This window comes from Palaemon carinicauda, chromosome 24 (assembly GCF_036898095.1).
Source record: "Palaemon carinicauda isolate YSFRI2023 chromosome 24, ASM3689809v2, whole genome shotgun sequence".
In the NCBI taxonomy this organism is placed as follows: domain Eukaryota; kingdom Metazoa; phylum Arthropoda; class Malacostraca; order Decapoda; family Palaemonidae; genus Palaemon; species Palaemon carinicauda.
In genome coordinates, this window is record NC_090748.1 from 62,430,198 (window position 1) to 62,442,697 (window position 12,500).

Sequence of the window (12,500 nt, forward strand, 5' to 3'; positions counted from 1 at the left end):
AGTCCATTTCTTCAGGAAATGGGTTGATTCATACATATCCATAATGAGTGGGATAGTAGATTTACGTGATGAATAATTTCATAGGGTCATTTCATTAATTGAGAGAGTGAGAGACAGATACATTATAGTGATTTAGTTAACAAGTACAATAAGAGAGAAAAACTCAGGTAGTAGAGAGATAATCTAATGAGTGCCAGGAAGCTGCTACCGTAATGTTGTAAACGAAGCAGTTCTGTGCGAGACGAAACAGGGCGTTGTAAAGCAGTAATGTGATGAATGACACAACTGTAATAAACATCAAATTTCTTTAGAATAAAAGTGTCGCTGGATGTCCAAGCACATGAACAATGTCACAACTTGAATTCTATCATATTAAAGTAGAAAAGTTTCTACATCAGTCAGTCCTGTCCAGCCAGTATACCTGTCAGAGAGGCCTGTTGGGCCGGGGTGGGTGTCCGGAGCTTGCATACATTCGGTCTTTAGAATAGATAGATACCCACCCAGCAACAGAGTCACCCGGCTCTGAAATTCACGCCATCCAGCCATGGTGTAGAAGGAGGCTTCAAGGAAGGCAGGATATTGTCTGTCTTCTGTCATGCAGTTATATAAGCTCCAAGAACTACAAGAAAGAGAGGGCAAACATCAGAGGCACGTCACAGAAGACGAAGATAGAAAGCAGCCTTGCACACCTGGAGAGAAAGAAAATCTACGGGAATTCTCACTCCTGCGATCCATAAGCTACAGTTTTGTGTATTTCCTTGCCTTCGGGCCCAGTGTACCTTTATTGTTAAAGTTTACACAGTTTTCCTCTAGTAAAGGATAAAAATGCACGTAGCTATCCATACCCCGATTTTATGAGAGATTATGTTATTACTGAATCAATTTAAGATTAAGAAAAGTTACTGAGATATTAAAGACAATTGTATTACATGAATATTCAAGAAGCCAAGCTATCAAACAATAGTTAATCATACGATACATCACAATCAGAATCCACTGGTACACAGCAGAACAAAGGCCTCAGACATGTTCTTCCACGTATATATATATATATATATATATATATATATATATATATATATATATATATATATATATGTATATATATATATATATATATATATATATATATATATATATACAATATGTATATATATATACAATATGTATATATATATATATATATATATATATATATATATATATATATATATATATATATATATATGTTAGGTTAGCCAGGGCACCAGCCACCCGTTGAAAATTTTGAGATACTACCGCTAGAGAATTATGTGGTCTTTTGACTGGCCAAACAGTACTGCATTGGATCTTTCTCGCTAGTTACGGTTCGCTTTCCCTTTGCCTACACATACACCGAATAGCCTGGCATATTCTTTACGGATTCTCCTGTCCTCATTCACCTGACAACACTGAGATTACCAAACAATTCTTCTTCACCCAAGGGGTTAACTACTGCACTGTAATTGTTCAGTGTGTGTATATATACTGTATATTTATACAAAAAGATATACAAGCATACATGTATGCACTGTATGTATATACAGTACGTATGTATGCATATGTGGATATATGCCCGTCTGTACTTTTCACGTACCTTTGCTTCATTATTTTCAGGTCTATATTTTGAGAGTTCAGCATGCAAACATACACAAACAGTGATAATAGTAGGGATCATCGTGTAATTTTTCGAGATGGGCTTGCCTCAATTGATTTTATTGCATTTTCTGATTGATATAGCTATGCTGATTGCAAATAAAAAAAGGGTTCAATTTTTTCGCAATCTCAAAGTCGGCCATATTGGATTTTAATATGGCCGCCATTATATATCGTAAAACTAACATACTGTACGTTAGCCGAGCAAGCCCAACCCCCTACTGTGGTGCCCTACCACAGCAGTAGCCTCCCCAGTAAACAGCTTAAACTCACGGTCCTGTGCCAAGTACTCCGATAGTAGAGAAACCGTCATTAGTCCATATCAAGGAAATGGCTGTATGCAAGAAAACGATCAGACTTAGATGAAACAAAGCATAAGAAATTGACCGAAATGTTTTCGACGTATTCTGAAGATGATCAACAAAATGTTGGTTACCATTTCGCTTGTGAAAAGCTTGCAATCAACAAGCAGCACAGTAGGAGAGTTGAAGATCATGCTAAAGCATCGACTAGTATAACTGGTCCTGAGCCAAGAAGAGGTCGTCCACCAAAAAGAGACTAAAAATTACACCAAGTGTGTATATTCAATCCAGATAGATGTCTTGCTACCATCGAAGAGGACTTACACCAAGTAATCACTGATAACCGAGTAAAAACTAATTAGAGTAAAGGAAGAAACAAATGATGACGCAACAAGATCCAGACTGTCTAATCTTTCTGATCCAGGTGATGCAGCTGCACAAGAAATATGGTACACCCAGTCCTGTTTTCGCTCAGCAGAGAGAACAGGCTTATTAATTATAAAATTATTGAAAAAATATTGAACAAAGATAAAAAAAAAATGATAAAGCAATAGCGGATGCACAAATATGCATTTATCTTAGAAGTAAGTTAATGTCTGGAAATAATTTTTTGACAATGAATGACTGAATGACAAATATGAAGCTATATTAGATCTCCATGATAGGCTTGATAAACACAAACAAATTCCCGTAGTTACATTCGTTAAGCCTCTAAGAAAAGTGAGATAATTATAGCCCTAAAAGAATAAGAGGAAGCTGTTGAAATGCACTGTGACCCTGCATCATCATTAGAAAGTTGCTTCAAGGTTGAAAATATATTGACGAATGATATCTTGCAGACAGCGAATTGGGAATTCAGTGAAACTGATTCATTACAGGAGTACAATAACCCTCCTCTAACAAGATGTTTGTTGAAGCTCTACTGTGTCGACCTTATTCCTGCAATTACAAGGACATAAGAAAGAGGATGCGCTGTCAACAATCAATATGATGTGTCAACTACTAGTCCACAACTCTCTCTCTACAAGACAAATTAAGCACAAATCAGAAGAAAACTTTAAAAGTCACAGAACCGCCATTATCTTTTCTAGAAAGAACAAGAAATCCCTGACGTATGAGTTTTCTTTTATTTATTGAATTTTTTTTTTTTTTTTTTTTATATGAGGTCGCCCACCCCCACTACGAGGTTGAAGGACGTAGTGGGAATAAGGGATTTGAACCCCTGCAGATAAACCTCCTTTATAGGTGTATGAAGCGACTGTGATCGAAATTGCGAAAGTCTTACTGTGAAGCAGATTCATCCATGATTCTGAATCAAAGATGATGCTTATTAGTGGAAACGGCTCAACTCTGATGCATATATATATATATATATATATATATATATATATATATATATATATATGTGTGTGTGTGTGTGTGTGTCTATATATACAAATATATGTATATATATACATATATATGAAATATATATGTATATATGTATACATGCATATATACATATATATATATATATATATATATATATATATATATATATATATATATATATATATATACTATATATATATATATATATATATATATATATATATACTGTATATATACATATATATTTACATATATATATATATATATATATATATATATATATATATATATATATATATATATATATATATATATATATATATATACGTGTGTGTGTGTGTGTGTGTGTGTGTGTGAGAGAGAGAGAGAGAGAGAGAGAGAGAGAGAGAGAGAGAGAGAGAGAGAGAGAGAGAGAGAGAGAGAGAGAGAGAGAGAAAACAAGGATGGTTAACATCATGAGCAACCATTATCTAAAACTAATCTCTAGTCCTTGTAGATAAAAATCAATTGAAGCCTCTTTTAAATTGATATCTAATCTATCCATACCTCACCCAAGAAATCCTTTAATATTTCAAACTTCATAAAAAGAAAATTAAAAACTACGATAGATTCATATATTTTTCATAAGAGATCTAAGCGACCGACACAAAATTTCCAAGTAGAGAAAATAGGAATCAAATTGTACAATTATGGTTGTTTTTGTGTGATAAGCTATTTTATGATCTTCGTTTATGCCACAAAGCATATTTCTTCAGAACTGATAAACTCTTTGCTATTAATGCCATTCCGCAGATCTCGATCTATGCACTCTTGCTAATAATGTGATACTAATTTCACAGGTGTTCGCAATATTTTGAAGTAGCTTATACATAAAATTTAAACTTTCAGCAAATAATGTGCCAATAATCGCATAATTTTGATAAAGAACAATCTTTGAAAAGATAGAACATTGATAGTTGACCGTATTCAACTTCCTTAAAGGCCCCATTCAGATTTATGGTGACAACGCTCACATGATCCAATGAGTCAAAATAACATTTTACGAAGTCTTTGCAACAAAGTTATATAATGTTCTCATAAGTTCACAGCACTTAACAATTCTTGCATCAAGAATTAAAAACATTCCATTGGGTAACAGTTTAATTTTTCTTTCAGAAACGTCGACAAAAAGAACTCAGCCGTCGCCACCAAGTCCAAAGTCGACGACAGCGGAACCACTTCAGGAAAAAGTAAGATATTCAAAGTGTAGCATGTGGGTCTTGGGTTGGGGTTCTTGGTTCCTCGTTGCTTCCTCCACAACTGTAAACTGTCGATAAAACATCATTACCTGCTGAAAGCTAATTGTCAGTTGTTATCTTTTTTTTTTTTTTTCAACACGTTCTTTCTGCGATATTTTGTTCTTATTTTCAGTGTCTTTATTTTATATATATATATATATATATATATATATATATATATATATATATATATATATATATATATATATATATATATATATATATATATATTTATATATATATATATATATATATTTATATTTATATATATATATATATATATATATATATATATATATATATATATATATATATTTATATATATATATATATATATATATATATATATATATATATATATATATACATACATACATATACTGTATATATATATATATATATATATATATATATATATATATATATATATATATATATATATATACATACATACATACATACATACATACATATACTGTGTGTATATACTGTATGTATATATATATATATATATATATATATATATATATATATATATATATATATATATACACAGTATATATATATATATATATATATATATATATATATATATATATATATATATATATATATATACAGTATATATATATATATATATATATATATATATATATATATATATACACAGTATATATATATATATATATATATATATATATATATATATATATATATATATATATATATATTATTTCCTCTTTGGTTGAGGTTTCTGGGCCTTTCACTATCATATTTTGAAAATGCAACCCCTAGACTCTTCCACAGTCTTAGTCCGCGCTTCCTCGTCGCTCCCTTCACAGCTTCAAGCTGTGAATACATAACTTAATCTGGACCTAATTACATTTTCGCTAGTTAAAAATCTACCCCGACAGCACGTGATTTTTACTGTTGATGTTTCCGATTTACATTTTCCTTGATACTGATCTTGCCTCTGGTTTACTTGGGTATCCCAGTCTCCTCACCTTAATATTTTTATATACTTACACTCTGAAGTCTTTTGCAGACAAACACATATCTCGCCACTCGGTCCCCTCTTTTTTTTTTCTTTTTTTTTTTTTTACATATTTGCTGCTCGTATCGAATTCTCATCTTAAATTGTTGGACAGGAACTTACGGTCTATTAAGTATATTATTCCTGATCTAGATATTGATCTCTGGCACCGTCGTTCAATTACAATTAGTTCATTATGCATGTTGCATAAGAGTTTTTATAATTCTGACCATCCTTTGTATTCAGATCTTCCCGGAAAGTTCCACCCTGTTCGTAATATTAGGTATGCAGTTAATTCTAATAGTTAGGCCTTCTCCATCATGAGGCTCAATACTACATAACACTCCAGAAGTTTTATTCCAGCTGTGACCAAGTTGTGGAATGACCTTAATCGGGTAGTTGAATCAGTAGAACTTCAAAAGTTCAAACTCGCAGCAAATGTTTTAATGTTGAAAAGGCTTACATAAGTCCTTTTATAGTTTATATATCAAATATCTGTTTTAATGTTGTTAATGTTTTTGAAATATTTTATTTGAATTTTTTTATTACTTCTTATATCGTTTATTAATTTCCTAATTTCCTTCCCTTACTGGGCTATTTTTTACCTATTGGAGCCCTTGGGCTTATAGCATCTTGCTTTTCCAACTAGGATTGTAGCTTAGCCAGTAATGATAATAATAATAATAATACAGTTGCACCTGAGTTCAGAAATATCTTTTTCTAACCTTCATCATTATCATTGCTTCCCTTGTAATCAATTTATTCATATATCGCTATAAATCTCACGTCATTGGAACTCAATTTTGTCATTCTTTTTTTTTTGTCTACATTCTGTTGGATTCTTTGTTAATCGTACCTTTTACTCCCCTTTTCAGTGTTTGATTCTGTACTATTTTACTTCTACATAATCGAATTTCCTATCTTTTAACCTAATTTGCCCATAACACTTTCTCTGCGGCAGCCTTTAAAAGATTTCCCTAATTAGATGTACACTACTATTTTCACTAACCTTTCCCTATTGGATGTTATGATTATTTAGATATCTGTATCATCTATCAACCCCAACATATTGTGATTATTGTTTATTCTCAAATTCTTTTCACGATCCCGTCTTGAGGCAACTATAATTTCCTGATTCAGTTTCTTGTATTATTCTGCTGAATTTGATACTTGCAAAAATAATAGGGAACTACCACTGTTTCATTATGCCTTAATTGTTACATCTTGGGCTATATCTTCTACTTTTTCCACATTTCATTATCTTATTGAGTACACAAATTGTTTTTTTTTCTTTTACTTTCCCTTTTCACAATAAGCATATGGACTCCATTTTAGGTACCCCCCCCTTAGGCATATACTTGTATACAGTATATTATTTTTAAGTTTTGTGTTTCTCAATTTTTTACTTACCTTTTTCATTTCCATGATTTTTCTGTTTTAGAATATCTCCAAACTACGAGAACTGTCTACTACCATCTCCGTCCTCTTCCTTCTGCTGATTAGGAACACAACGCCATCTACTTCTATTAGTGAATTTACTAAGATTCATTTCGTCTCCTCTTTTTAAGAATGCAAGTTTCTCAAGATTATTATAGCAAATCTTTTGGCACCGTTTAGGGGTAATTTTTAGGGGCACACATCGAGCTTCACTTGACTTTTCATTATTTCAATTTCTATTCTAAATGATCCAGTTTCCCTTGTTGAAATATCCAATACTACTTTTCGGTATCTTATTCATAGTTTTAGAAGTTAATGACCTTTATTCCACCCAACTATTTTGGCCAGATCACTAGTGCAGTCTGCGTGTAATTTCTCCTAATTGACTCGATCATCAGATAATCGGATAACCGTTAAAAGCAATGACAATAAGTACATGATTCGTTAATGTTCTTTTATTTTTCCTTTACACTTTCGATTTTATAGTTATCTTGAGTTTATTTCATTATCATTCGTACAGGACTTCTCTCACTCCCCTTCTCTGACTTCGCTATTTGCTTCACATTTGCCAGACATATCTCACCATTGTTTTTAATTTAGTGTAATTACTTTTTTTTACACACACACACACACACACACACATATATATATATATATATATATATATATATATATATATATACACACACATATATATATATATATATATATATATATATATATATATATATATATATATATATATATATATATATATATGGCTGCGCATAATTACTAGAACCTTTTTAATTTGTAGCAGATCTTCATTTTATTAACTATATTTGGATGTAAAATCATGCATTATCGTGTTTTCCTTAAGGAATTCCATATTTCCCACGAGTCTCAAAATGCTGTATTTATGAATGCAGCCTTAATAGAAAAGGGATATTATGAGAATTATGCTCTAGATTTTTGTTGTCGTTTTTTTTCTGGAGTGTAAGCATGTGGCAGGTACCCCCACCCCCGACACTATATCAAAGATCAACCTATAATACTTGACTATTTTAATGCCCTTTTATTTCAGAACTTTCTTGTGGTGAATATCATCTACCCCTGAAACAGAAGTTCTCCATAAATTCCGAGACTACTGAAGAAGATTGCGCGTGGACTTTAAGGGTTCGTATATTTCTAAGATTTTTCATACTCATTCTAAAAAGATAAATAATCAAGGAAACATAAGTACTATATAATCTAAAGTTTAAATTGGGCCACTCTGCCATCACCAAGATATACAGTAATAAAGAAAATAACTCTTATTAGCCACTTTTCTTTAAAACGGATAATGCCTTTAAATTTTATCCGAATGAAATAAGACAAAATAAAAGATGAAATACATATAGACCTAATTATCTCAGTCTAAAAATATTATGACAGCTCAAGAGAGGTTTTGCAATTGCGTTTAATGTGCTTTATGTGTGTGTATGTTTATTCCCACACATTACAATTTTTCATACAACTTTACGGGCGTTTATATACATTGATGACATAACTCATTGGCATTGTCATTAAATTCTTTCTTGGATATCTTTTCCTGCCTTTTACTCTTCGTTTTTTGTTTCACTTGAAAGTGCAATTCTTTGTAATGTTGAAGATAAGATGTAACTGAAATTTTATAAAGATGTATATGAAGATATCTCGGCTACATCATGGGACCTAAGAGGCTTGACACATTTGCATGTGACATAACGTTCAAGCAACAAAATTGGTATAGTACTAAGTAGCCTAGTCATCCTAGGTAGGAAAATGGCAGAATTTGCCTCTCTGTCTTTGCTTAAACAAACAAGGTTAACTTTACACGACAAACCTTCGCCCAACATCCTGATTTGTCACCTCCATTAAACTTCGTAGATTTAGCTGAATACCTAACACGCGGATGGCGTTTTCCATCACAGAACCAACACTTAGCTGCCCAGTTAGTGCAGACGTGACCTATTTTGCATCAATAGAATATACAACGGCAACAATGCCAACTGACTAATGCTATTTAGGGCTACATTGTGAACAGTCAAGAGCTCTCGTTTGGTCATAGGTGAGTGTTTGACCCTCCAATAACTATCATCTGATACACGATGAGTCACGATTATTGATTAAAGCATAATGAACTATACATGGGAAGTACTTTTCAGCTGCGAAAAAAAGTCCTAGTTCATGACGCCAGAACTTACATAAGCTTATCAAACGTCATGATTGATTGATTGATTTAATGCCTGAAAACTTTAAATCAATCAATCAATCATGACGTTTGATAAGCTTGTGTAAGTTCTGGAGAAATTCATTCCAAGATTCTAATGCATGTTGGTGCCTTGTAGCAAGCAGGTATCTCGAAAAAAGAAATCAACTCCTCATGTTTTATAGACAATACCTGATCTGCATTTCTTCAGTGTTTCTGAAACTCAATCTCTACGCTAAGCTATAATGACTTTAGAAGTATCTGGCATATTTGTATCAATTTTAGACAGATGTTGGATTTGAGTTAACATCCAGTTCCTGACAGAAACTGAGCTCCATGTTCTCAGAGATTAGGAAAATATAAGTTAAATAAATTGTAATAAATAGAAGCTGTTTTCAAGGTTTTATTCAACTAGAAATACAACATACATCCGAAACGAAAAGTAACACATTCAATACATTAAATAAGGAATGCATAACATTTTCTATGATTGTTTCTGCACAAAATCCAGGAGTTAAGGTACTAATGTAGCCGTGACTGTTGTCTGGGGCTTCTCTCTGAAATCACATCTGTTGGAAGAAGCTATTCATATAACTCTTTTCTATAAGGTTAAAGTCTCATACATCCCTTGCAGGTCAACAAAGACGACACAAACATCATAATTCGATGCAACGTTAACCTCGCTGAAAGCAACAAATGCAGAGATGCCTCCTTACAGATCTTTGATGGCTGGAGGGTGAAACAAAAGTGAGTTGAAAGGTGTTCTGTTCATTGATGAACATTAACCATATCTTCCTTTGAATAACAATGTTAGATTATATATTAACCTGGCTTTCCTCTATTAGCTATATTTCTTTGCGTTTCTTTATTTTGGTATACTTAGAACATTTTATGTAGATAATGTAATATACTGTACTGTCAATTTATGGACTTACACATGAGTTAAGAATTTATATTATTCGTTCAAAGTTAAAAAACTTACAATTTTGATCTTATAATCATCCATCTCTTTCAGGAAAGCCCTTACTTAGTCATATGTGTCCATGCATACATCAACAAACGCACAAAGGCATAAGTTCAATTGCTAATCATGTGGGAATTACACATTTTGATACGGCAATCTAGTCTAGCTAATACATTCAATAATGATAATGCCGATCAGCTCTCTCTCTCTCTCTCTCTCTCTCTCTCTCTCTCTCTCTCTCTCTCTCTCTCTCTCTATATATATATATATGTATATATGTATATATATATAGATAAATAAATATATATATGTATATATGTATATATATATATAAATAAATAAATAAATATATATAAATATATATATATATATATATATATATATATATATATATATATATATATGTATATGTATATATATACACCTGTATATATACATATATATATATATGTATATATATATATATATATACACACCTGTATATATACATATATATGTGTATATATACATACATATATATATATGTGTATATATATATATATATATATATATATATATATATATATATGTATATATATATATGTATATATATATATGTGTGTGTGTGGGTGTATGTGTATGTACATACAGATATATAGATTTTCATATATAATCTTAAAACCCCTTATTTTACTTTCCCTGTTTAACCAGATACTGCGGAAAGTACAACCATCTCGTCAAGTCGAGCAGCACCGGTCTCATGGTGGTATCAGCACGCGCCAAGACTGACAAGTTCACCAGAGATTATCTTGGAACTTTCAGCTGTGAAATCAGCTCTGAACTGAAGGTGCATCGCCTAGTAAAAGAACCCGAGGAACCACCGGCAGAAGAAGACCTTCCGCTGCCACCATCTCTGTCGGTTTGGGAAAGAATCTTTAGCGTCTTCGTAAATGAATAAAAGGTTACGGGTCTTTCTGATTATTTATTTCATCGTCAGCCACAATATTTAGATGCCTGGTGTTTGCCAGTCGGGGGTTCGAGTCCCGCTCAGAGTCGTTAGTTCTATTAGTGTTTGCAATCTTACCATCCCTGTGAGCTAAGGTTGGGTGGTTTGGGGGAGCCCATAGGTCTATCTGCCGAGTCATCAGCAGCCACTGCCTGGCCCTCCCTGGACCTAGCTTGGGTGGAGAGGAGGCTTAGTCGCTGATCATATAATATATGGTCAGTCTCTAAGGCATTGTCCTAATTGCTAGGGCAATGTCACTGTCCCTTGCCTCTGCCATTCATGAGTGACCTTTAAAGCTTTAAACCCATAAACCTTTAAATAAGTGTAACTTTAATAATAAATTCTATTTATCATATTTGTTCTATTTTCATTTATTTTGAACCGATTTTTTCTTTTCAATAACTTCAACTATGATAACGATACAATGGATTTGAAAACAATGAAATTTTATATGAAAATGAAGGAGAAAAGAGGTAATTCAGGTCATCTTAAATTGATTAATGAAGGAAACGTGTACGGAAAGGCAGACGTAGAAGGTCTCATCAAGTTATAAACATGGACTCTTTACTCAGGTAAACAATAGTTGTAAGTCAATGCATATCATTGAAAGTTCTCGTGCTCACATGGATATATTTTTCGCGATATGCAAAGGTTACGAGATATAAATATACCTGAGAATAATATCTGAAAGGTGTTTTGTAAATTTTTAATCGCCAACCAAGAATCCAGTCATATTCAAACATATATTTTTTTTTTCACGGGGCTTCCATGTCCAGGTAGTGATCACTTCAAGTGGAGTGACAGGACAAACATTTCCCCGGATCTTGTGTTCTTTGAAGGGGAGAAAGAATAATTCTATGTTGAATAAGGCTAATCATTAAATGCAATATGTTGATGTAGCACAAAAAGATAAGGATGCTTTTTATATAAGATAGTTTAAAATATTGGTTTATTTCTTCATATATATACAATGAATTGTGTTTAAAATTCAATAATTCTAATATTGTACATAAATCATGTATCCTTTAAAAGTAATGAGATAAAAGCCGCTATTTTCAAAATGTTAAGCCCGATGTTACAAGTTGACATATGCAAACCGGAAAAGGAGGTAACAGCCTAAGTGAAAGTACCTATCTTCATAGCTATTTTCTAAGCAGGCTTCCGCATTCTTCACGCGAAATCCGAACGTTCATGATAATTCCGTGAAACAAATAAATAGTTTTTTAATAATCTAAGAGGAGGAAAATG

The 12,500-nt window shown here is 32.2% G+C and overlaps 1 protein-coding gene across 1 annotated transcript in view; it reads left to right on the plus strand.

Annotated features, from left to right (window-relative positions):
* Positions 1-11,217, plus strand: part of LOC137617854 (uncharacterized) — a 13,179-nt gene extending 1,962 nt beyond the window's left edge. Inside the window, exons 3-6 of the mRNA XM_068347805.1 lie at positions 4,503-4,576; positions 8,158-8,249; positions 9,938-10,050; positions 10,958-11,217. Coding sequence (XP_068203906.1) covers positions 4,503-4,576; positions 8,158-8,249; positions 9,938-10,050; positions 10,958-11,204 — 526 coding nt within the window. The 3' untranslated portion in view covers positions 11,205-11,217. The remainder of the gene's footprint in view (positions 1-4,502; positions 4,577-8,157; positions 8,250-9,937; positions 10,051-10,957) is intronic.
* The last annotated feature ends 1,283 nt before the right edge of the window (positions 11,218-12,500 follow it).